The sequence below is a fragment of the Rattus norvegicus genome, chromosome 1, assembly GCF_036323735.1.
Source record: "Rattus norvegicus strain BN/NHsdMcwi chromosome 1, GRCr8, whole genome shotgun sequence".
Classification (NCBI taxonomy): domain Eukaryota; kingdom Metazoa; phylum Chordata; class Mammalia; order Rodentia; family Muridae; genus Rattus; species Rattus norvegicus.
Genome location: NC_086019.1, coordinates 74502933 through 74529212, shown reverse-complemented (window position 1 = coordinate 74529212; position 26280 = coordinate 74502933). Strand labels below are relative to the sequence as shown.

General features: G+C 45.1%; 3 protein-coding genes across 11 annotated transcripts; 1 reads left to right on the top strand and 2 right to left on the bottom strand.

Annotated features, from left to right (window-relative positions):
• Positions 1 to 93: 93 nt before the first annotated feature.
• On the bottom strand, positions 94 to 7587 carry Oscar (osteoclast associated Ig-like receptor). 3 transcript variants are annotated; one of them, NM_001184973.1, is given in 5 exon segments: positions 94 to 1397; positions 1548 to 1829; positions 2061 to 2360; positions 5527 to 5559; positions 6221 to 6330. In NM_001184973.1, coding segments are annotated over 5 exon segments (822 nt in total). In that variant the 5' UTR covers positions 6276 to 6330; the 3' UTR covers positions 94 to 1245.
• A 6067-nt stretch (positions 7588 to 13654) lies between these two features.
• Positions 13655 to 16285, top strand: Ndufa3 (NADH:ubiquinone oxidoreductase subunit A3). The gene is made up of 4 exons (NM_001401694.1): positions 13655 to 13683; positions 13893 to 13967; positions 15726 to 15803; positions 16121 to 16285. Exons 1-4 carry the CDS (start codon positions 13674 to 13676, stop codon positions 16210 to 16212), a joined length of 255 nt encoding a protein of 84 aa, NP_001388623.1. The 5' UTR covers positions 13655 to 13673; the 3' UTR covers positions 16213 to 16285.
• Positions 16286 to 16446: 161 nt separating this feature from the next.
• Positions 16447 to 26219, bottom strand: Tfpt (TCF3 fusion partner). Of its 7 annotated transcripts, none has more exons than NM_138870.2 (6): positions 25860 to 26219; positions 25159 to 25417; positions 21796 to 21866; positions 17212 to 17281; positions 16895 to 17131; positions 16447 to 16599 (listed from the first exon to the last, which is right to left on the bottom strand). In NM_138870.2, the coding sequence occupies exons 1-6, from the start codon at positions 25880 to 25882 to the stop codon at positions 16480 to 16482; spliced, it is 780 nt and encodes a 259-aa protein (NP_620225.2). In that variant the 5' UTR covers positions 25883 to 26219; the 3' UTR covers positions 16447 to 16479. The 7 variants fall into 7 exon arrangements, with proteins under 7 accessions (NP_620225.2, NP_001385582.1, NP_001385584.1 ...); NM_001398653.1 differs by having other exon boundaries at positions 16925 to 17131; NM_001398655.1 differs by lacking the exon at positions 21796 to 21866 and having other exon boundaries at positions 16925 to 17131; positions 17212 to 17316.
• Positions 26220 to 26280: the final 61 nt, after the last annotated feature.

Sequence of the window (26280 nt, the reverse complement as noted above, 5' to 3'; positions counted from 1 at the left end):
GTGTCAGGTCAGGACGGGACCAACATAGCCTGGTGCTTCCTAATCCAATGTAAGAGTATTATGTGCATAATAAACAAGTACGACCTCAATGTAAATTCCAGTGTAGTAAACACAATTCAAAAAAAAAAAAGATTTCAGGCTGAGTACCGTGGCTCATACCTGTAATTCTGATATTCAAGAGCCCGAGGCAGAAACATTTATTCAAGTTCAAGTCATCTTAAGTTACAGAATAAGACTGTAATTAATTATTAATATTTTAAAAATTACCAGGGAGATGGAGTTGTAGCATAGGGGTAAACTAGAAGGACGAGAGTTTAATACCTTGCACTAAAAACCAAACAAACAAACAAGCAAAACCCCCAAAACATTGGAAGAGAAGAGAGAGTGGGTATTTTAATCCTATAGATTTGGGCCCCTGGAGAGGTGGTTTAGCAGTTAAGAGTACTGGCTAGGGGTTGGGGATTTAGCTCAGTGGTAGAGTGCTTGCCTAGCAAGCACAAGGCCCTGGGTTCAGTCCCCAGCTCCGAAAAATAGAAAAAGAAAAAAAAAAAAAGAGTACTGGCTAATCTTCCAGAGGACCTGGGTTGGAGCTCCTAGCACCCACATGGTGGTGGCTCACACACATCTGTAACTCTAATTCCAAGGGATCAGATGCCTTTTTCTGGCTTCCTTGGGGAGCGAGGCCTTCAAGTGACACCATGCATACAGGCAAAACACTCATACATGTAAAAAAAAAAAAAAATTACCAGGAGCCAGCCAGATGGCTCAGTGGGTAAAGTTCTTGTGGATAAGCCTAACTAACAGTCTGAGTTCAAACCCTGGGACCCACAGGATGGACAGAGAAAATCAATTCCTGGAAGTTGTCTTTTCACCTTTGCACACAGGCTGAGGCATGCGTATCATCCCTTAAAATACGTAACTATATATTTTGCTGGGTGTGGTAGAATGAACCTATGATCCCAACATAGCCATGAAGAAAGAAACGAGAGGTGGAGTGGGGGGGGGTGGAGATAAGACACATGAAGGAAATAGAGGTTTTCAAGGGAGGACAAGGTCACTAACATTAACTGAACATCATTTACCACAGGCCGGTCACTTCCTTTAATCCTTCAACAAGCCTAATACTGAGGTGAAGAATAATTAATCCAGTGGAGTCTGGAAGCTTAGAGTGTTCCGGAGGGGCTGGTCACCAAGAGTCCCAGTTTCTCTGTCCGTCTCCAGGAAGTCTCTTCCCATCGCACAGGCCTATACCCAGTTTTGCTGGGGCAGGAGACGAACAAAGGCAGAGCGCCTGCTGTGCCAATCGAAAGTAACTATGATGCCCAAGCAGATGAGGACCAGTCCTGCCAGCCCCAAACGCACGAGGTTTCCCTGGGTATAGTCCAAGGAGCCAGAACCTGTGAGCCGAAAAGAGGGAGACGGGTATTGGTCCGGTATCCCAGAGTCCCTTCTGTGTTTCTGACACACAGATGGAGTTGTCTCTAAGTTAAATGGACTTCATGTTCCCTGATCACGTGGGTCTGAAGGAGGAGAGGCAGAGATTTTACCTTCGGAACTGATGACCAGTGGCTGGCTGCGCTCTGATAGCACATAGGGGCTAGAGGGGGTGTGGTAATAGCAATAGTAGGTGCCAGGTGCATTCGCGCTGTTCAGAAGGAAGTCAGCCCAGGGCTGCACAGAGTCGATGTACTGCAGAGGGGTTGCCACATCCGCGCGGTACAGCGCAAAACTCATGCCTGGTATGCGGCCTGCACAGCGCAGGCTTACAGTGGTTTCTGGGGCCACCACAGGCCCAGGAATTGCCACCAGTGATGGTCTGGGTAGCTGATCTGTGGAATACAGGCAAGGGCTTAGATAGGCTCTAATCATCCTCCCTTTCCTCCTGCTTCTCTTCCCATCCCTTAAACTCACCTTCCTCTTCCTCAGTAAGTTTAAGAATCTCTCAATCTACCCCACTCCCCATATCGCCTATCTCCTTGTTGTATTCCTTTTCTACCCTCTCCTACCCTCTGCCTTCATCTCACTCCTGTGCCCTTCTCCCATTTCTTCCCAGACCTCACCTGTTACCAGCAGTTCCAGAGCATTACTGGGCTGAGACCAGACACCAGGCCCCCAGTCTGTCTTGCGGTAGCGGCAGTGATAACTGCCCTCCTGGACCGAAGTCACCTTTTCCAGGAAGAACTCAGCCAGCCCAATGGACACATTCCGGAGGAGCAGAGGGGTGGCAAGGCCAGTTTTGAAGAGTCCAAATCCCCAGGCAGGTTGGGGTGCACGGCAAATCAAAGTTACATTGATTCCAGGAGTCACAATTGCAGCAGGATGAGCCCCCAGCCATGGCTTGGGGTATGAGGCTAGGGGCACTTAATAAAGAAGAGTGCTTGGGTCCTTATGCCCCTCCAACCCAGAAGCCCCAGGAGCCTAAGCAGAAGTCAGACACCATGAACCTCTTTAAAGAAGGGGAGGGTCTGGAATATAATCATAGCTGGCCCAAACTACCTGACAATCACAGGAGTACTACTCTTAACTTTAAACTTTTCCCCATAGTTATTTGTTTGTGCTAAGGATCGAATCCAAGGCCTTATGCATTGTGGGTAATCATTCACTCTACCACTAAGATATAGACTCAAATCTCTGTTTGTTGCTGTTGTTGTTGGTTTTTTGGTTTAGTTTTGCTTTTGCTTTTTTGTTTTGAGACAAGGTCTTGTGTACCCTTGATCAGCCTTGAACTTGCTATGTAATGAAGTATGACCTTAGATTCTGATTATAAGCCTGTGCCACCTGATCCTGCTGGATTATAATCCTGTGCCATCATCAGGACCACCACCTCTCTCTCCCTCCCATCTATGCTGAACTGGGGCAACCATTCAACCAACTGAGCTACATTCCCAAACCCTTCTCCACAATTTTAAGGCATAGTTTCAAAATGTCATACCAGAATGGTTACTCTGTCTTAATGTACTGTTATTGTTTTGTTGTTTTTAAAACAAAGCCTCACTATGTAATCCAGTTTGTCCTCAAGCCCATTAATGGTGCAGGCTGGCTTCAAACTTGTAATTCTTCTTTCTGCCTCAGCTTTCCAAGTGCTGAGATGACAGATCTGTAGCACCACACCTTGATAGAAGCAGTTGAAGTTTTCAATATATCAATAATTACTGCTATGGTTTGAACAAGCTCCCCAACTTAATCTTTGATATAATAATGTTGAAAGGTGGGTCTTTAACAGGTAATAGGGTAGGGGGCTGAAGGTGACTTTATACTTAAGAGTGTTTACTGCTTTTGCAGAGCACCTCGGTTTGGCTTTCTAGCACCCATATTGCAACTCCTAACTACCTGTAATTCCAGTTCCAGGGGGATCTTGATACCTTTGGCTTCTACAGGCATCTGCACTTATGTACATATACTTCTACGCAGACACAAACATATACACATAATTTAAAATAACACAAATAAATCTTTTTTCCTAAAGAGGTGATGGAATAGAGTATCAGTGTAGTGATGTACTTGTAATCATCCCCCAGTCAGGACTGAGGCATGGCTGTGGCTGGGTGGCAGCGTACTTGCCTAGAATGCCCCCAGTGAGGGGCTGCGGTGTGTCTCAGTGGTATTGCGCCTGCCTATAATCAACCAGTGAAGGGCTGGGGTGAGCTTAGTGGTAGAGCACTTGCCTAGAATGTCTCAGTGAGGAACTAGAAGTGTTGTTCAGTGAGAGCACCAGCACCATGTACACGGCCATTGGTTTGATCCATCCCTAGTACATAGCCAAACGACAAAACCATAATATAGTCAATGACCCGATACTTCCACTGCTTCGCAACAGGCAAATTCCTGTTTGTTTGTGTTTTGAGACAGAGTTTCTCTGTGTAGTCCTGACGGTCTTGGAACTTGCTCTGTAGACTAGGCTGACCTTGGACTCCGTGATCCATTTGTCTCTGACTCACTAGCACTGGAACTAAAGGCCCGCAGTTGGCGATGGTTTTGGGTTGTGTTTGTTCATTTGTTTGTTTTTGAGGCATGGTCTCATGATGTAGACCAGGCTGGCTTTGAACTCAAAAGAAATTTTCTTGCCTCTGCCTTCCTAGTGCTGGGATTAAAGGGGTGTACCATCACTGCCTACCCCTATAGGCAATTTTTATTTGTAAATCAATTTTTTAAAGATTTATTTATTTATGTTATGTGAGTATACTGTCACTGTGTTCAGACACATCAGAAGAGGGAATCAGATCCCATTACAGATGGTTGTGAGCCACCATGTGGTTGCTGGGAATTGAACTCAGGACCTCAGGAAGAGCAGTTAGTGCTCTTAACCACTGAACCATCTCTCCAGCCCGTAAATAAATTTTAAAAAGGAAAAATAACTATTAAACACTTGAGAAATATCTGTAAGACAGAATGTAAGTTTAACACTTAAGACCCAGCACAGAATGAATCATGAAACACTGATTTTGAGCTGGTAAGAAAAGGAGGAAGTATGTATGTGTGTGAATGCTCGGAAAGCTTTTCGTAAGATTCAGGAACACAGGAAGGGGAAGAGGAAGAATGTTGTATCTTTTGGTAATGATCGAGTCTTTATAACCATGAGTACCTATTGGCTTTATCATTTAAATAGATTTAAAATTAGGGTGCTGGAGAAATGGTTTGGCAGATAAGAGTACTTGTTGCTCTTGCAAAAGATTGGAATAGGATTCTCAGCACCACATGGTGGTTCACAGTCTCTGTAACTCCAGTTTCAGAGAGTCCTCCTGCTTTCTGAACTCTGCAAGCACTGAGCATGTATGTGGTGTACATACATGCATGCAGGCAAAACACTCATATACATAAAACAAAATTAAATTAGCTGATGACTCGGGTAGGAATGACTTCCCAGTGTTTCTCATTAGAAATGGAAGTATAGTGGGAGAAAGTTGGAGAGAAAAGAAATATCTCCTCTATTGGAAAACCCGAGAAGAAACCGTCTTGGGGTGGGGGAACCTTCCTTTTGTGGGAAGCGGGCTCCAGTAAGAGAAGCTGGTATAACTGGCACTGAGGAACTCTTATGTTTGGAGCCCTGAAATATGCCAGGATCTAAGTCTATAGTTTACCTGTATAATTATATTAAATCCTCACTGGAGCCAATTTTCTTAAGGAAATTTGAGACCCTTGGCGTGTTCAAGGACTTGTAATAATGATTACATGTAATAGGTCTCCTTAACGTCCACGTTCATGGTCTTTCCTACTCACTATAATGGCTACTAAAGAGATGAAGGACAACGGGAAGAGAGAAGAGAGGAACAGGCAGGGAGCAGGGAGGAGGGAATGGAGGAGGAAGAAAAAGAAGGATCTGAAAGGGGGTAAAGGAAAGAGACAGGAGAAAAAGGGAGAAGGAAAAGAAGCGGGGTATGTAGGGGAGGAAGGGGTTGAAGGACAGAGAAGGAAAGGAAGAAAGGGAAATGAGAAAATCTGGGGTGAACCTAGGCATCAAAATAAAATGAGTTGTTGGAGGCAAGGTGTGAGCAGCATAAGGGAGAGCATTCGGAGTATTCCACTCACCTGGTGATGTGAAGTCAGCATGACACACAGGCCCTGCAGAAGGTGAGGAGCCAGTTTTTACAAAGCCCTGTATGACTACCAGTCTCTCCTCCTTGGGAGCCCTAGACCATGACTACATTGTTTCCTTTTTCCTCTGAAAAACAAGAATTCTGCCTGCCTTCTTTAAGATCAAACAAAACTCCAGCCTTTTAGGGCTGGAGATTTAGCTCAGTGGTAGAGCGCTTACCTAGGAAGCGCAAGGCCCTGGGTTCGGTCCCCGGCTCCGAAAAAAAGAACCAAAAAAACAAAAAACAAAAAAAACAAAAACTCCAGCCTTTCATTCCCCATACTTAAGAAGCCAGCTGTCTGACCCAAGAGGACAGGCCTCTGTTTGCCACCTTTCCTAAGAACAGTACTCTGCTCCTTGGGGTTTCGCTGCCTTGGAGTTAGGATGTCTAGATGCCCTCCTCCCTCTAGCACATTAGTCCTGCCCATTTGCCATGAGAACTGAGTACATTCTTTGACCCCTAGATATCCCTTATTCTCCTCTGCCTGGAGATTCAGAGAAAGCTATGCTCACCCCAGACCCAGAAATCTGTCTTCCCCCATTTAAGACTCAAGTATCTGGGTACAAGTCCTGATTCCTTTTTCTAAATTGTATGTTGAATTCCAGAGGATCAGATATAGCCCTCGGCCTAGCCTAGGACCCCCACACAGGGGAGGGACAGCTCACAGAGAGTAGACAGCTGGAGTATCAGCAACAGGACCATGGCGGGCACTCTCAGTGGAGCTGGGGAAAGGCTGGCCCTGCCTTTTACCCTCTGAGGAAATGAAGCAACACCAGAAAGCCGTGTGAGAGTCTTGTTTAGGGAACAGAGGAGTCAGATGGAGGCTCCTGGGTAACTGTGTCATAGCCTCATTGTCTTGGAAAAAGTTGCAAGACAGAACAGTCATAGCCTCTGGTGTTCTCTTAATTCGATTTAAAGTAGGTGAGGGGGGCTGTGGATGTTGCAGCTAAGTGGGAGACTGCTTGCCCAGTGTGTTCTCGCCTCAGCACTGAGGAGAGAAAGAAAAGGAGCAGAAGGGAGGGAGGGAAATGGAAGAGAAGAAACAACAACAAAAAACAAAACAAAGACTCACTGCTCCCAAACCCCATGGGAGAGAGAGCTCACCGCCCGGACAGGTGGGCACTCCTGAGACTGCAGAGCAGAAGAGATCACCACCCCTGCCCACATCCCTGGCCCAAGAGGAAACTGTATACGGCCTCTGGGTTCCTGGAGATAAGGGCACAGGAGCAGCAGGTCCCCTGCGTCTGAGACACCGCTGGAACCTGAAGGGACCGACCAGATAAACAGTTCTCTGCATCCAAATTCCGTGGGAGGGAGAGCTAAACCTTCAGAAAGGCAGACACGCCTGGGAAACCAGAAGAGACTACACTCTGCCCACATTACTGATTCTAGAGGAAAACACCAAACGCCATCTGGAACCCTGGTGCACGGAAGCTCCCGGAAAGGGCGGAGCAAATCTTCCTGGTTGCTGAGGCTGCAGAGAGCTCATAAGCAACACCCCACAAGCAAACTTGAGCCTCGGGACCACAGGTAAGACAAACCTTCCTGCTCCAAGCGACCTGCCTGGTGAACTCAAGACACAGGCCCACAGGAACACCTGAAGACCTGTAGATAGGAAAAACTACACGCCCGAAAGCAGAACACTCTGTTCCCATAACTGACTGAAAGAAAACAGGAAAACAGGACTACAGCACTCCTGACACACAGGCTTATAGGACAGTCTAGCCACTGTCAGAAATAGCAGAACAAAGTAACACTAGAGATAATCTGATGGTGAGAGGCAAGGGCAAGAACGCAAGCAACAGAAACCAAGACTACATGGCATCATCAGAGCCCAATTCTCCCACCAAAGCAAACATGGAATATCCAAACACACCAGAAAGGCAAGATCTAGATTTAAAATCATATTTGATCATGATGCTGGATGACTTCAAGAAAGACATGAAGAACTCCCTTAGAGAAACACAGGAAAACATAAATAAACAAGTAGAAGCCTACAGAGAGGAATCACAAAAGTCCCTGAAAGAATTCCAGGAAAACTCAAACAGTTGAAGGAACTAAAAATGGAAATAGAAGAAATCAAGAAAGAACACATGGAAACAACCCTGGATATAGAAAACCAAAAGAAGAGACAAGGAGCCATAGATACAAGATTCACCAACAGAATACAAGAGATAGAAGAGAGAAATCTCAGGAGTAGAAGATTCCATAGAAATCATCAACTCAACTGTCAAAGATAATGTAAAGCAGAAAAAGCTACTGGTCCAAAACATACAGGAAATCCAGGACTCAATGAGAAGATCAAACCTAAGAGAAATTCCTCCCGTCACATAATAGTCAAAACACCAAATGCACAAAATAAAGAAAGAATATTAAAAGCGGTAAGGGAAAAGTAAGCAAAAGGTCAAGTAAAGGGAAAAGTAAGCAAAAGGTCAAAAGCAGTAAGGGAAAAGTAAGCAAAAGGTCAAGGCAGACCTATCAGAATCACACCAGACTTTTCACCAGAGACTATGAAAGCCAGAAGATCCTGGACAGATGTCATACAGACCCTAAGAGAACACAAATGCCAGCCCAGGTTACTGTATCCTACAAAGCTCTCAATTAACATAGATGGAGAAACCAAGACATTCCATGACAAAACCAAATTTACACAATATCTTTCTACAAATCCATCACTACAAAGGATAATAAATGGTAAAGCCCAACATAAGGAGGCAAGCTACACCCTAGAAGAAGCAAGAAACTAATCGTCTTGGCAACAAAACAAAGAGAAGAAAAGCACACAAACATAACCTCACATCCAAATATGAATATAACAGGAAGCAATAATCACTATTCCTTAATATCTCTCAACATCAATGGTCTCAACTCCCCAATAAAAAGACATAGATTAACAAACTGGATACGCAACGAGGACCCTGCATTCTGCTGCCTACAGGAAACACACCTCAGAGACAAAGACAGACACTACTTCAGAGTGAAAGGCTGGAAAACAACTTTCCAAGCAAATGGTCAGAAGAAGCAAGCTGGAGTAGCCATTCTAATATCACATAAAATCAATTTTCAACTAAAAGTCATCAAAAAAGATAAGGAAGGACACTTCATATTCATCAAAGGAAAAATCCACCAAGATGAACTCTCAATCCTAAATATCTATGCCCCAAATACAAGGGCACCTACATACGTAAAAGAAACCTTACTAAAGCTCAAAACACACATTGCACCTCACACAATAATAGTAGGAGATTTCAACACCCCACCCTCATCAATGGACAGATCATGGAAACAGAAATTAAACAGAGACATAGACAGACTAAGAGAAGTCATGAACCAAATGGACTTAACAGATATTTATAGAACATTCTATCCTAAAGCAAAAGCATATACATTCTTCTCAGCTCCTCATGGTACTTTCTCCAAAATTGACCATAATAATTGGTCAAAAAACGGGCCTCAACAGGTACAGAAAGATAGAAATAATCCCATGCGTGCTATCAGACCACCACGGCCTAAAGCTGGTCTTCAATAACAATAAGGGAAGAACGCTCACATATACGTGGAAGTTGAACAATGCTCTACTCAACGATAACTTGGTCAAGGAAGAAATAAAGAAAGAAATTAAACACTTCTTAGAATTTAATGAAAATGAAGGTACAACATACCCAAACTTATCGGACACAATGAAAGCTGTGCTAAGAGGAAAACTCATAGCTCTGAGTGCCTGCAGAAAGAAACAGGAAAGAGCATATGTACCAGCTTGACAGCACACCTAAAAGCTCTAGAACAAAAAGAAGCAAATACACCCAGGAGGAGTAGAAGGCAGGAAATAATCAAACTCAGAGCTGAAATCAACCAAGTAGAAACAAAAAGAACCATAGAAAGAATCAACAGAACCAAAAGTTGGTTCTTTGAGAAAATCAACAAGATAGATAAACCCTTAGCCAGACTAACGACAGGACACAGAGAGTGTGTACAAATTAACAAAATCAGAAATGAAAAGGGAGACATAACTACAGAATCAGAGAAAATTCAAAAAATCATCAGATCTTACTATAAAAGCCTATATTCAACAAAACTTGACAATCTGCAGGAAATGGACAATTTCCTAGACAGATACCAGGTACTGAAGTTAAATCAGGAACAGATAAACCAGTTAAACAACCCCATAACTCCTAAGGAAATAGAAGCAGTCATTAAAGGTCTCCCAACCAAAAAGAGCCCAGGTCTAGACGGGTTTAGTGCAGAATTCTATCAGACCTTCATAGAAGACCTCATACCAATACTATCCAAACTATTCCACAAAATTGAAACAGATGGAGCACTACCGAATTCCTTCTATGAAGCCACAATTACTCTTATACCACACAAAGACCCAACAAAGAATGAGAACTTCAGACCTATTTGCCTTATGAATATCGACGCAAAATACTCAATAAAATTCTGGCAAACCGAATTCAAGAGCACATCAAAACAATCATCCACCATGATCAAGTAGGCTTCATCCCAGGCATGCAGGGATGGTTTAATATACGGAAAACCATCAACGTGATCCATTATATAAACAAACTGAAAGAACAAAACCACATGATCATTTCATTAGATGCTGAGGAAGCATTTGACAAAATTCAACACCCCTTCATGATAAAAGTCCTGGAAAGAATAGGAATTCAAGACCCATACCTAAACATAGTAAAAGCCATATACAGCAAACCAGTTGCTAACATTAAACTAAATGGAGAGAAACTTGAAGCAATCCCACTAAAATCAGGGACTAGACAAGGCTGCCCACTCTCTCCCTACTTATTCCATATAGTTCTTGAAGTTCTAGCCAGAGCAATCAGACAACAAAAGGAGATCAAGGGGATACAGATTGGAAAAGAAGAAGTCAAAATATCACTATTTGCAGATGACATGATAGTATATTTAAGTGATCCCAAAAGTTCCACCAGAGAACTACTAAAGCTGATAAACAACTTCAGCAAAATGTCTGGGTATAAAATTAACTCAAATAAATCAGTAGCCTTCCTCTACACAAAAGAGAAATAAGCCGAGAAAGAAATTAGGGAAACGACACCCTTCATAATAGACCCAAATAATATAAAGTACCTCAGTGTGAGTTTAACCAAGCAAGTAAAAGATCTGTACAATAAGAACTTCAAGACTCTGAAGAAAGAAATTGAAGAAGACCTCAGAAGATGGAAAGATCTCCCATGCTCATGGATTGGCAGGATTAATATAGTAAAAATGGCCATTTTACCAAAAGCAATCTACAGATTCAATGCAATCCCCATCAAAATACCAATCCATTTCTTCAAAGAGTTAGAACAATTTGCAAATTCATCTGGAATAACAAAAAAACCCAGGATAGCTAAAACTATCCTCAACAATAAAAGGACTTCAGGGGGAATCACTATCCCTGAACTCAAGCAGTATTACAGAGGAATAGTGATAAAAACTGCATGGTATTGGTACAGAGACAGACAGATAGACCAATGGAACAGAATTGAAGACCAAGAAATGAACCCACACACCTATGGGCACTTGATTTTTGACAAAGGAGCCAAAACCATCAAATGGAAAAAAGATAGCATTTTCAGGAAATGGTGCTGGTTCAACTGGAGGTCAACATGTAGAAGAATGCAGATGGATCCATGCTTATCACCCTGTACAAAGCTTAAGTCCAAGTGGATCAAGGACCTCCACATCAAACCAGATACACTCAAACTAATAGAAGAAAAACTAGGGCAGCATCTCGAACACATGGGCACTGGAAAAAAATTCCTGAAAAAAATACCAATGGCTTATGCTCTAAGATCAAGAATTGACAAATGGGATCTCATAAAACTGCAAAGCTTCTGTAAGGCAAAGGACACTGTGGTTAGGACAAAATGGCAACCAACAGATTGGGAAAAGATCTTTACCAATCCTACAACAGATAGAGGCCTTATATCCAAAATATACAAAGAACTCAAGAAGTTAGACCGCAGGGAGACAAATAAACCTATTAAAAAATGGGCTTCAGAGCTAAACAAAGAATTCACAGCTGAGGAATGCTGAATGGCTGAGAAACACCTAAAGAAATGTTCAACATCTTTAGTCATAAGGGAAATGCAAATCAAAACAACCCTGAGATTTCACCTCACACCAGTGAGAATGGCTAAGATCAAAAACTCAGGTTACAGCAAATGCTGGCGAGGATGTGGAGAAAGAGGAACACTCCTCCATTTTTGGTGGGATTGCAGACTGGTACAACCATTCTGGAAATCAGTCTGGAGGTTCCTCAGAAAATTGGACATTGAACTGCCTGAGGATCCAGCTATACCTCTCCTGGGTATATACCCAAAAGATGCCCCAACATATAAAAAAAGACACGTGCTCCACTATGTTCATAGCAGCCTTATTTATAATAGCCAGAAGCTGGAAAGAATCCAGATGCCCTTCAACAGAGGAATGGATACAGAAAATGTGGTACATCTACACAATGGAATATTACTCAGCTATCAAAACCAATGCCTTTATGAAATTCATAGGCAAATGGTTGGAACTGGAAAAATATCATGCTGAGTGAGGTAACCCAATCACAGAAAAACACATATGGTATGCACTCATTGATAAGTGGCTATTAGCCCAAATGCCTGAATTACCCTAGATGCCTAGAACACATGAAACTCAAGACGAATGATCAAAATGTGAATGCTTCACTCCTTCTTTAAAAGGGGAACAAGAATACCCTTGGCAAGGAATAGAGAGGCAAAGATTAAAACAGAGACAGTAGGAACACCCATTCAGAGCCTGCCCCACATGTGGCCCATACATATACAGCCATCCAATTAGACAAGATGGATGAAGCAAAGAAGTGCAGGCAGACAGGAGCCGGATGTAGATCTCTCCTGAGAGACACAGCCAGAATTCAGCAAATACATAGGCGAATGCCAGCAGCAAACCACTGAACTGAGAACAGGACCCCAGTTGAAGGAATCAGAGAAAGAACTGGAAGAGCTTGAAGGGGCTCGAGACCCCATATGAACAACAATGCCAAGCAACCAGAGCTTCCAGGGACTAAGCCACTACCTGAAGACTATACATGGACTGACCCTGGACTCTGACCTCATAGGTAGCATTGAATATCCTAGTAAGATCACCAGTGTAAGGGGAAGTCTTGGGTCCTGCTAAGACTGAACCCCCAGTGAACGTGATTGTTGGGGGGAGGGCGGCAATTAGGGGAACACCCATAAAGAAGGGGAGGGGGAGGGCTTAGGGGAATGTTGGCCAGTAAACCGGGAAAGGGAATAACACTCGAAATGTAAATAAGAAATACTCAAGTTAATAAAAACAAAACAAAACAAAACAAAAAGGCAGAAAGGGAAACAAAAATCTTTGGTGTACAATATGTACTGTGCTGGTGAGAGAAGGCTCAGACCCCAGTACTGCTCTCATTGTCCAGTTCAGATACGTTAATTTTTTAAAGTGATGTGCATGGTTTTGGGGTCTCAGGCTTGTAAAGCAGGAGGATGCCAAGTTTAAAGATTGCAGGGCCAATCTGAGATACTTAATGAGACCCTATCTCAAAATAAAAAGCAATGAAAGGGTTGACAAATGTGGCTCAACAATACAAAATATGCCTAGAATCCACCAGCCGGAGCCTGGGTCATGGAATCTACCAGCAAGTGGACCGAGGAGTGCCTCAGTCATAGATGGGTAGCCTATCCTGGTTTCAATCTGCAACACTGAGGGGCAGAGGGTGGAAAAAACCATGAGCCGCATGCTAGTAACATAAAGCACAGACTGTTCTTAATCTATTTGGGATCAATTTAGAATTTCTGGAATGAGTTCATGTCTAGACGCGACCTCAATGTAATGAGGACTTTCTTGCAGAAGATCTTGAAGTTACTTCTCTGACGCATCTTCTAAGGTATAAGCTATAAGAGAAAGGTGAGACCAGGAGGTGTGCAAGGTGGTTTAATTCTTTCTGGCCTCCTAAGCCTCACTCTAGAACTACAACTCCCGAAAGGCTTCACGTCCTTGCCCAAGGGGCGGGGCCTCATGCAAGGAAAAGAACCACAACTCCCAGAGAGCTCCCTGCTCTTGTCCAAGACCAAGATGGCTGCTAGTAAGTACGCGTTCTGGGCGCGCGGGGACCAAGTAATTCCAGGAAACCGTGGCTTGACCCGTGGCTGAGGCTCAGTAGAGCCTTGGGGAGCGGTAGGATCCGTCCCAGAAGAGGGGCGCAGCAGCCAATAGGGTGCAGAGCAGGGGTGATACGAGAGTGTTAGAGGTCACCGCAGCAGTCCCCAAGGGCGACTTTTTTCTCACCTCTAGGAATCTCCGCCTTCCTTAAGAATGCCTGGGCAAAGGAGCCGGTGCTGGTGGTGTCCTTCACTGTCTGGGGCCTCGGTGAGTACTCCCCGGAGCGAACGTGTATCCTCCACCCTGAAGTCATCAATATTCTCTCGCATCCCCTTGCCAGCCATATCCTGACATGACTGTCGCTCTTCCCTCACCACATACACCTACACAAGAAGTGCACATTTAACCCAGCTTGTACTTTGATCCTGTAGTGCAGAACTCCTCGGTGAAGTCTGACTTAATACAAATCTCTCAGTAAGCCTCCCTGGTGTAGAACTTGCAACGTGGTAGGGCTATTCACAGTTCTGGTGGATTGAATCCCTGGGAGATAGGGAGTGGGGGTGCCCTGTTAATCAAATTTTAATTCCGAAAGTCTGGAGTGACGCCTTGTATTTAGCAGTCATCACAGTCCCAAAGTTGTCAGCATTGCTGACGTTCTAAAACCCACCACTAGCTATCTACCACCCTTTCAAAGACCTAGAATGCTCTAATGTATGTGGTTTTGATTGATCATATGTTGTATATGTTGAAATGATGATTTAAATTGCACTCGGTTCATTTCTTAAAGTTAAAGTTACATTGTTCTAGATTTTGTGTGTGTGTATGTGTATGTGTGCGCGTGCGTTACCAGTTGGTTTTGGGACTCAGAGGACAACTTACTGGAATCAGTGCGCACCTTCCCTTCTGAGTTCTAGTGACTGAACAGTCTTGGTAGCAGGTAATTTTAACTGCTGAGCCCTCACAACTCTAAGGTTAAATACTTCCTTGAACTGACTTTATTTGTACCTTTTCGGTTTTCTTTTTTATAGGGAATACAATTTACTTAGTTCAAGTGGGTCTCTAACCCACAGCAGTCTGCTTTGGGCTCTCATGTGCTGATATTACAGGTCTGAGCCTCCACTCCTGCATATCTTTTCTTAAAAGTGCCTGTGTGTATGCCGAGCCTATGAAGGCAAGAAGAGGTCATAGGCTCTTTTTCCTTTGGAATGGGAGATATAGGCATTTATGAGCTACCTGACATGGCTGCTAGGAATTAAATTCAAGTCTGGAAGATTAGGAAGTGCCTGAAGAGCCTTCACCCCGCCCCCTCAGCTTTTTCAAATAAATTTATGTATGTGTGTTTCTGTATGCCACATATGTGGGAGTGCTCACAAAAGAAGGTAAGTTTGTTGGATGCTGTAGTTACAGGAAGCTGTGAGCCATCCAACCTAGGTGCTAGGAGGCAAACTCTGCAAAGTAGCAAGTGTTCTTAACTACTGAGCCACCCCACCCCCCTTTAAAAAGATTTATTATAGATCTTGTAGCCCATTACAGACGGTTGTGAGCCACCATGTGGTTGCTGGGAATTGAACTCAGAACCTCTAGAAGAGCAGTCAGTGCTCTTAACCACTGAGCCATCTCTGGCCTCCTCTCTAGCCCCTTAACATGTGTAGTTGAAGATGTGAAATTAACATGTGGCTATTAACTACTATCAGCAACACTAGCTTGTAACATTCCTTTTATACACCCTCTTTCATTCCAGGAGACTCTTGGCTGTAGCCACATGATAAAAGCTGCCCATCTGTGACCAGCCTTTGGGCCTCATGTGTTCCTGAGTGCTTGTCTCCAGCCTCTATGCTACTCCTCACTCTTAGGATTTACATTGACCTATGTTAAGGGGGGATTGTGGAGTGCTGAGGACCCATCAGAGGGCCCTTCTGGTTGTGCTGGTCTTTTCCTGCTCCCTTTGCCAGGGCTGTTACTATCCTTTCCCCATCTCTGGAGAGCTACTTCATCCCCGGGTCTCATGTTTGTCTTTCTCCACAGCTATAATTATGCCCATGATTAGCCCCTACACCCAGTATGCTAGCATGATCAACAAGGCCACACCCTACAACTACCCAGGTGAGCAGGGACCTATATTGGGGGGTGGGGAGGGGGAAGACATATCTGTGTAGAAAGAGTCCTTGATGCATTGACATGTTCTTTGTCCGCACTTTTAACTTACCATAACACGTTTTGAGTTTCTCTCTCCAGATTTCTGTTCTTCTCCAGGTTCCTCTCCCCTGTTGGAGATATCTCCCTCATTTTCCTGTGTCTTTGCCTCATCTGAATCTCTGGCCCTCACTTTCCTTTCCCACCTGGCACATAGACAAACCAGCTGTTTCCTACAGCACCCTGGAGATCTGCGGGTCTCAGTGGCTCATCCTTCTGTTTTGCAGTGCCTGTGAGAGATAATGGGAACATGCCTGATGTGCCCAGCCACCCACAGGAACCTCTGGGTCCAAGCTTGGAATGGCTCAAGAACCTGTGAATGCTTCTGTTGATGGAATCCGTCCCTTCCCTGTTGCCCTCCAATAGAAATGTGAAAACTAATAATCCTACAATCTTTTCTTTTGTGGGGTCCTTTTTTGTTGTTTTGAGACAAGGAAGTTTCATATATGTAGCCTAGGCTGACCTGGAATTCAGTGTGTAGTCAGGGTGGTCTCAAACCCTGGAACCTGCGTACGATCATAGGTGGGAGCAATAGACAGTGACCTGACAAGTGTACATGGGGAATCTGTTTATTGGGGAGACAGGGTTAGTCAAAGGGTGGGCTAGCTAGGGTAGGGTAGGGTAGCAATTTGTCTGGCCCTCGGGAAACCCAACTTGAATCCAAGGCCTCATCTGCTTCAAAGCCAAAGTCTTCCTCGACCTTAATCTGAAAAGATAAGGAACAAGACGTGAGTGGACATGGAGACCTAGGGGACATACTGCCCCCAAACATACACATCAGCCTGTGGGCAATGTTTTCCCAGGTTATATACTTTCCACAATCAGGCAACACTGGCAACCATCCCTCAGCTGACTTCCTCATCTGCTGTTCCTATTTTCTTCTTCAAGCACTAGCCTGATTTTCCAACTCCTCCACCCTATCTACTATCAACCCAGTGTTGTCAGTCTGCTTAACCCTCCCCAGTCCCGGATCCCCCCAAAGCCCAGCCCAGAATTCTCACCACGCCTTGGCCCCAGCCCTCGGCTCCCACCTGCACTGGGGCCAGTTCTGGAGTCAATGAAGATGCTGCTCGTGGTGCCCGCCGCCTCTTCCGCCCACTGGGCCCCTCGCCAGGGGCTGGGCTGCTGGGGTCTAGGGTTGCAGTTGTCCTTTGTGGTGGGGAAAGTCCCTCTTTCTCTGGAGGTTCATTCTCAACATTGCCTGGGGTAGGGACATCAGTGCCTTGGCTGCCATCATCCTGGTAAGATGCAATATGGTGGTGGTTAAAGACTCCTGGATTCCCCCATTCTCCCAACCTGCTTGGAGACCAGAGCTCACCTCCAACACAATGGTGAACTGGCTATCCCGGTAGTCATCCCCGTATGAGTCCAGCACTCGCATGAGGAATCTGTGTGGACAGAGATACAGGCACTGGGGCATCTTCTGAGGGAGTGAAGTAAAAGATAATAAAGTCCAGGTCTCTTCTATCCAAAGTTGACTTGAACTAGAAAGGTTTGGACCTTTAGCCTGAGATCCCAGCCTGGGAACCAGTCTGACCCCAAATCTTCTATACAGTAAATGATAGGTGACATCCTTTACTGGGCTAGGTGCTGTGAAGGTGCATTCCATAGACCATTCTCTACAGTACACAAACATCTGGCAAACATTCAAATTCTAATGTTGGTAATGAAGACTGAATCTTGAACATGCTTCACAAGTGCTGTACCACTGAGCTAGAGTCCCAAACAAATTCGACAAATTCGATGACGACGACGACTACTATTACTACTTCCTCCTCTTTAAGACAGGGTTTCTTAGTGTAATAGCCGTGGTGTCTGGAACTCAATTTTTAGACCAGATTGGCCTCAAACACAGATAAGAGTTGTGCCTCTACTTCCTAAATGCTGGGATTAAAGGTGTATACCTCCATGCCCAGCTCCAAACTTTTTTGTTTGCTTTGTGGCAGAGTCTTACTGTATACCCCTGACCAGCCTTGAACTCAGGGATACACCTGTCTCTGCTTCCCAAGTGCTGGATTAAAGGATTTTGTTTTTGAGACACTGCAATACTCAGCATGAAATAAAACTGTGTGGTAGCTGACACCTATAATCCCAGCAAGAACTATAGTCAGGTAGGAGGATCACAAATTGAAGGTTAGTTTGAGGCCAGCTTGGGCTTCAGGAGGCCCTCCCTGGGTTGGGGAATGTGAGGTGTGGGAAAAGTAACTGCGCAGAGGAGGGCGTGGCAGGAGAAAACTTCTGACAGCAGAAACCCCTGTCACGGCCCTGAGTGCTCTAAGGGATGCTGAGTTCCACATAAAGGAGGCAAGGCCACCCAAGTCAGGCCTCGATGCTGTCATGAAGGTGCTTGCTTTTACTGTGCCAGTAAGGGTACCAAGAGGATGTGATCAGAGGGACAGGCTGGTGTGTGTGTGTGTGTTAGTGTGGGTCTGCATACCCACACTTACGCTTTTGTAGGCTTTTCAAGTCAGGGTTTCTCTATGTATTCCTGGCTGTCTTGGACCTTTCTCTATAGACCAGGATAGCCTTGAACAGTGCCTTGGCTGCCATCATCCTGGTAAGATGCAATATGGTGGTGGTAGAACTGCCTTGAATGCTGGAATTAAAGCCCTCCCACCCCCCTGGCTTGTCTGTCTGGGTGAGGCTGGGAATTTGAGCTGGTAATAAGACCCCTGGTGGCAGGGTGTGACACATGGTCCAGAGGCCCCATGAGACTGCAGCTGTGAGAGCTCAAAGGCATCACCAGTCTTACTGAATTGTCAGAGCTCATTCAGCTTGGGTGGTTAATTTCTCAACTTCAGGTTTTATCTATGAAGGCCAATCATCCCTATCCTGATCCTACTGTAAAGGAAATCTTGGGTGGCCAGAGGGAGTGAGCATCCCTATAATCCCAGCATTCAGGAGGAAACAAAAGGGGACTGTCAAACTGAGGCCAGCCTGAAATACACAGGGGGAGCCATTCTCTCAGGCTCTCAAGCCAAAAAAAAAAAAAAAAAGGCTTGAGAGATGGCTCAGCTGTTAAGAGCACTTGCTGCTCCATCATGAGGATCCCAGTACCCACACTAGGTGATTCACAAACTCCCCTAACTCTAGCTTCAAGGCTCTCCACAGGCACCATTGTACACAGAAACAATCACACAAAAACAAATAATTTCTTAAAAGTAAACCAATTAAAAACAAACAGCTAGGCATGGTGGCACATGCCTTCAATCTCAGCACTTTGGAGGTAGAGATGGGTGGATCTCTGAGTTTGAGGCCAAGTTGGTTATAGATCGAGTTCCAGGACAGCCAGGGCCACACAGAGAAACCTTGTCTTGAAAAACAAAAAAACAAAAAAGGAAAAAAACAAGAGCTGGAGGAATGGGTACATGTTGCTCTTCCTGAAGACCTGAGTTCAGTTCCCAGCACTCTCATACTCCAGCTCCACTGATCTGATGTCCTCTTCTGGCATCTGTATTCACATACACATGTGGGCATGGCCACATAAGCCTTCACAACGAGAAAAACCTAGGGATGTGCCTCAGTAGTGGAGAATTTGACTAGCATACAGGGAACCTTGGTTCAATCCCCAGTATCACGTAAAACTGGACATGCCAAAATTCCCAGCAGTCTGGAGAAGGAGAAAGATCTCAAGTTCAGGGACAGCCTGGGGATACATGAAATTATAAACAAACAAACAAACAAACAAACAGGCTGGCAAAATGGCTCAGGGGGTAAAAGTGGTTGTCATGTAAGCCGGACAATCTACATTTGATCTTTAAGGAGGGAGGGGAGAACAGACTCTCAAAAGCTGCCCTCTGGGGCTGCCCTCAGGGTTTAGACTGCTCTTCCAGAGGTTCTGAGTTCAATTCCCAGCAACCACAGGGTGGCTCACACTCATCTGTAATGGGGTCCGAAGCACTCTTCTAGTGTGTATCTGAAGTGAACGCATAGAAATAAAAATAATTAAATCTTAAAAAAAAAAAAAAAGTAGGAATGGAAGCTCTAGAGATTCGCATTAAATTAAAAAAAAAAAAAAAAAAAAACCTGTCCTCTAACCTTTACATGTGCACCGTGATATACACACCCATATTTAACCCTCTCTTCCCAATGCCATAGAACTGTGTATGAGACCCATGCTATCAAACAGAGCAGGCATGGCCACCTTTGGCAACACAGAGAAGGTGACTTTTAATTCAATTATTAAAATAACTGTTAAATGGCAATTATTTTAAATTAGTCACCACCGCCACCCACACATACACCCAGTGGCTTCTAAGCACATGCAATGTCATCAGCACAACTCAAGAAATGGAATTTTTTAGGAGATTTTTTTATTTATACAAATATGTGTATGTCATGTAGACCTGTGACTCAGAAGGCCAGAAGAAGATGGCAGATTCTCTGGAGTGAGGATTACCAGGAGGTTGTGAACTGCCTGATAAGGGTGCTGGGAACTAAACTCAGGTCCTCTGGAAGAGCAGCAAGTGCTCTTAACCACTGACCGTCCTCTCTAGTACCATACTGTTTCCTTTTACAGTACTAAGATTTAACCCAGGGGCGAGAGTGATGGCACAGCTGTTAAGAGCATTGGATGCCCTTCCAGGTTTGTGTCCTGGCACCCAAAAGGCACCTTACAACCTTCTATAACCCTGGGGATCCAATGTCTTCTTCTGGCCCCCTTGTCTACCTCACTAGTGTGGTGCACAAGCACACAGGCACTCATACAAATAAAACAAAAAGTTTAAAAGGATAGGGAGATTGAACTCGGGGCCTTGCAGATGCTAGGCAAATGCTCTACTGCTGGGCCTCATTCCCAGTTCTTCCCGGGGGACTCTAGGCAGGTGATCTACTAATGACCCACTTCAGATCCTCACTGGAGGAACCTAGGCAAGCATGTTATTACCTTTGAACTATATCCTCAGCTCTCCTTTTTTAAAATTCAAACTTGATTTATTTTTATGTGTATAGATATTTGTATGTAAATATATACACCATGCACCTGCCTGATACCCACAGAGGCCAGAAAAGGGAGGTTGGATCTACTAGACTGGAGATACAGACAGTTGTGAGCCACCATGTGGGTGGTGGAAACTGACCCTGGGTCCTCTTAAAGAACAGTAAGTACTCTTCTCCACCAATCCACCTCTCCAGTCTTTAAATTTCAATTTTAATTTACCAAATATAAGCAGAGTTAGCTCTCTATAGGTAGCAGCTTCCATACCTGACAATGAATCCTGGATGAGGATCTGGGAGAGTGAAGAATGATCAGCCGAGATGCCTGAGAGGGAACAGCCTAGGAGGACCAAGACACTAGGAAAGTGTTCTAAGGCAGGGCCCACAGGCTCAAATGTGCCAAGCTATGGCACCTTACAACCTTCTGCAACCCTGGGGGTCCAATGCCTTCTTCTGGCCTCCTTGTCTAGAGCTGGGTGGACTTGGCCTTACGTACTCTGAATCATAAGTGTGTTCCTGGGTCAGTGGGACACAGCAAGTGGGCATCGGGCTGCAGAGCTCACACCCCTCCCGGTCATGGTGGTACCAGTGGTCTGTAGGATATACTGACCTGAGCTTGTCACAGTGAACCTTAGTTCAACCCTCCATCTCAGCCTCTTGATTCTTAGTGTTGAAGTATGCAGCTCTGAGACATAGCAAGTAAGGTCTGTGCTGCTTCTTTCCAGCTGTCCTCTTCTACTTACAGTGGGCAAACACTCTGTCCTAACCCTTACCCCAGTCCCAGGGCCAGTTCTTCATTCTGAGACCCAATTCCACTCCTCCACTTCTCTCACTCTGGGCCCTTCTCAGTTTTGTCCCTGTGCCTTATGAAGACTAGGAAGATGGGAGATAATAGCACAAAGGGTGAAAGGTGGTGAAAACCTGTGGGAGCAGAAGGGCTGGGCCCACAGGGTATGCAGAACAGTACCTGCGCTCCTGCTGGAGTCTCCGAGTTATCCTTTGCACCTGATGGAGCCTGTTTAAGACTCGCTCATTCACCTGCAGGAAGAAATGGTAATGGTTTGGATGGCTCTGGCATTGGAATACTTAGTTCCCAGTTGTTCTGGGGAGGTCAAGGAGGTATGGCTGTACTAGAGGAAGTACATTATAGGGCAGGCTCAGAGGTTTCAAAAGCCTCACCCTGTTCCCAGTGCTGTTCACGATGTGAGTTTTTGGCTTCCTAATGCCTCTACTCCACCATTATGGACTTGAATGCTCTAGAACCCTAAGCCAAAACAAACTCTTTCTTAAGCCGAAACTCTTGTCTTGGCCTTGGTATTTTATGGCAGCAACAGAAAAGTAACTAATACAGAGGCCCAGGACAGCTGGACTTCCTCCACTCTCCTATTAATTTATTCAGTGTTTCTAATGGTATGCTTTCCATGTATCTGGCTCTATGGAGACATTCTAGAGCCCAAGACCCTACTTAATTTATTCCTTTCTCCTGTCCATCAAGTGTAGTGATATGTACAGTAAAGCTGTTATGTCTGGCGTTAAATGAAATGTCTAGTAAAGCTGTTATGTCTGGCTTTGAGTGAAATGTTTCAGCAAAGCCTTTGATATGTTCGGGTCAATCAGTAGAGGCTGAGATTGTTTGAACCTTGAAGAAATGTCTCTCTGGAAGGTCTGAACTTGGTGCTATGTGAGGTGCTATTCATGTGCAGCTGCATGAATCCTAAGACATTCCTGGCAAACCTGGAGTTCTTACTTTTGATTATGGCCAGCCATGGTCTAAAGGGACCAAGATTTGTGTGGGTTGTCTGTTCTGATGAGCAGGAAAGGGCAAGATAAGTTTGGTAGATGGGACATTTCTCATCCCCAATTAACCTTGTGTAATGTTTGAATAAAGTAACTGGAGTCAAGTAGCTGGGTGTCAATCTTCCCCAAGAGGTGGTACCCCTTTGCTCCTTCAGAAAATGAAGGCATAGCATCTTGGTGAGCTTCTCTCTCTACTGTGGCACCTAACATACCTAACGTCAATCAATAATCATGAGTTGATCCTTCCCCTCATCTCCACCAAGTGCCAAGAGCTGGCCTCCACCTGACTCCCCAAAGCATACTCTTAGCCTAAGTACGATCTTTCCACATGGTCTCTCTTCTATTTTTGGCTCACATTCCCTCCACACTCAAATTTAAGTCAACACCAACTCAGGAAGTCATCTTAGGCCTCCCACCTAACTGTGATACTTCCTGAATTATCACACTAGAACCCTGGCCACCCGTTCACTCTGTTTGTTTACTTATTTATACCCAACATCTCATTATGTAGCTATGGTTGTCCTGGAACTCCCAGAGCTCTGTCTCCCCATTATTTTTACTTAACACTCACAACCTTCTTTATTTGGTCTCCTGACCATCTACCCACCATCTGCCATTCATCTGTGGATTCTTGCAAGTTACTCAACTGAACTTTGGGTTTCTGCACATGGAATCTGACCTTAGTGGGGTGGTTTAAGAATGGAGGCTTAGGGGATGGAGCAACAGTTCAGCAGTTAGGAATGCTTATTTTGGGGAAGGGGGTGCTGGAGAGATGGCTCATCTATAAAAGACTGTTCTTCCAGAAGACCCGGATTCAATTCACAATACCCACATAGTGGCTAACAACCATTGTAACTATAATTCCAGGGTATCTAACGCCCTGGTCCAGTCTCTGTAGGTACCAAGCATGCAGACAAATTCTCATAAGCATAAAATGTGTGTGTGTGTATGTATGTATGTATGTATGTATGTATGTATGTATGTATGTATGTGTGTATACACATACACATATACTGTAAGTATATACACACATATAAACACATATATGTACACATAAATAAACACATATAATGTATGGAGAGGAGGAGAGAGCTTTCTGTTCTCTCAGAAGACCAGATTTCACATCTCAGCATCCACACTAGGTAGCTTATAAACACCTGTAACTCCAGCTCTAAAAGATCCAGTGCCCCTTTCTGAACTCTGCTGAACCCATTCCCACTTTGTACCCACTTGTTAAAGAGTGTTTAGAATTCCTTCCCAATCTCTTCATCCCCAACTTCTCCCTTTCCAGGACTTGTACACACTTTGTTATAGGATGTCACCCCAACCCCATAAAGATTCCTAACCCAGCCTTCAGAAAGTGAGTATTTTGATAACAGAGTTGTCCCAGCAGCAGGCATGGTTCAACCAAGGTCACTGGTGCAGAGCCCAATCTGACCTTTGTCCTCATGAAAAGGAGAAACTGAGACACTGATACTTTACACAGAAGCTGTGAGATGAAGACACGAAATAGAATGGCACTTCTGCACACCAAAGACTTCCAGCAACTGCAGAAGCTGGGAAAAAAGCCTGAACCACTTCTCCCTCATAAGCCCTGCTGACACCTTAACCATGTCTGTAAAACTGTCAGGGAGAGAATATCTTGTTCACCTACCAGTTTGTGACACTTTGTCACAGCAGCCAGAGTACACTGGGTACAATCATTTGCAGATCTGCCTCTGTCCCCCTGCAGGTGCAGTGTGTCCTATCATCCCCCCGCCCCACCACGCATGTATATACTAGTTTCAAACCCCTTGCCAGCTCCTAGTCATCCAAAGGGCAAATTCCAAACTTCCTGCCCGGTGTTTCTGCCTTACTAAGGTGTACATTCTGCCCAACACTCCTTCCTCCTTCTTACTAAGGAGGTGAACTTAAGACTCGTGTGGTGAGTTAATCTTGAAGTGAGGTTCAAGAGGCAGAGTAGGTGAGCCTGCGGTGCCTTCGGTGAAAGACTATGGTGAGTAAACTATCTGAGAGTCACCTGTGACATACCCAAGGGCAGAGCACGTGTCTGGTGCCATGATGGTTATTACCGATCTTTCATCCTGACAAGATCTAAACGTCATCTAAGACACAAGACCCTATGCATGTCTCTGGGCTTTCCAGGTTGGTTTAACTGAGGTAGGAAGATCCACTCTAAATGTGGGCATCACCATATCATGGGTTGGATTCTGGAACTGAATAAAAGGGAAAAGTCAAGCTGAGCACCACTATTCATCTCTCTTTGCTTCCTGCCTATGGATGCAACATAACCAACAGTCTCATACTCTTGACATTGTGTCTTTCTGGATCCTTAAACTCTAAGCCTTTTCCCGGAAGAGAACACTTAAGGTGCCTGGCACAGAAATAGACCCACATGGATATGTTCATTTGTTCAAGTCTAAGAGGAAACGGAAAAAGAAGGACATGAGGAGGAGAAGGAGGAGAAAGAGGAGGAGAAGGAGGCCGTAGTTCAGGCCAGAGGACCCCCAAATGGGAATCCACACTTACCTACCTGCTCGATCTCCCGGCAGCGCCGACCTAGTGCCTGGTACTTTCTACGGTTTAATTCCCGTTGGCGACGCCTGCGACCCCGGGCTGCCTCTTCCTCTTCATCCCGCTCCCGGAGTCCTGAATCGCCCAGACCACCGGACACAAATTCCACTTCTGTCTCTAGCTCACTTTCTAGGATGTGGCCACCAAACAAGGGAGGCAGAGCCAGCTCTGAGCCTGGTGGCGCTGAGAACTCTTCAAAGCCCACGGCTGCCATGGTCCTGTAGGGCCAAGAGGTTTCAGGAACTTACATTCTGGCTCTTCAGTCCCTCCCCAGACGCTCAGATCCGGGCCCCAGCCTTCCCCTCTTACAGCCTGGAGCTCACACCCAGCAGCCCAGACTCTAGTCCTCCCTCATACCAAGGGGCTCAGACCCTATCCCTACTCCGTCACTGCCAGGGATCCAGGCCCTAGTTCTTCTCCCTAACACCCAGGAATCAGACTCTAGTCTCATCCCTCAGAACTCGGAGCCCACACTCCCATCTCCTTGTTCTCAGATCCATAAGAACACCAAATTCCTAATCTCCCCTAGGATGCTCCAGTACTGCTTCCGGTACCCCCATAGAGATTCTAAAAGGAAGCAAGTGCACGAACTTTAATCCCCAACGTCGTTGATCGTTGCTTTTTTTGGAGTTCCCGTTTACACAAAGCTCAGCTACTCACCCTTCTCTCTGTTCCAACTCCATTTCTCTGGTCAGGAGACTACTGAAGTCTCAGAAGGGAGGAGCCGTGCGCAAAACTACCTGTCCCATCAGGCCTTGCGACACAGGAAACCTGGGAATTAGTTTCCTACCCACCACCTTCGTTTTCACCCGACTCCAAATTGAGGTTTGAAGCCTTTGACTTATTCTCTAGCGCCTCCACCGATCGTCTATGTTGTCAACTTCTTTGTTCCTGTCTTCTCGCAGTGTCGACGAGCCAAAGCGGTTCTCCGCTTAACAGACTCACGGCGGCGTATGAGTTCCCTGAACCCTACTTACATCCCAGCTCTCCCTGTCGCCATCCCGCGAGGCGGCTGCTAATAAAGTTGTTGTTCAAACATTGCCGGAAATGTCGTGGAGTGGCCAATCAAGTTACAAATTTA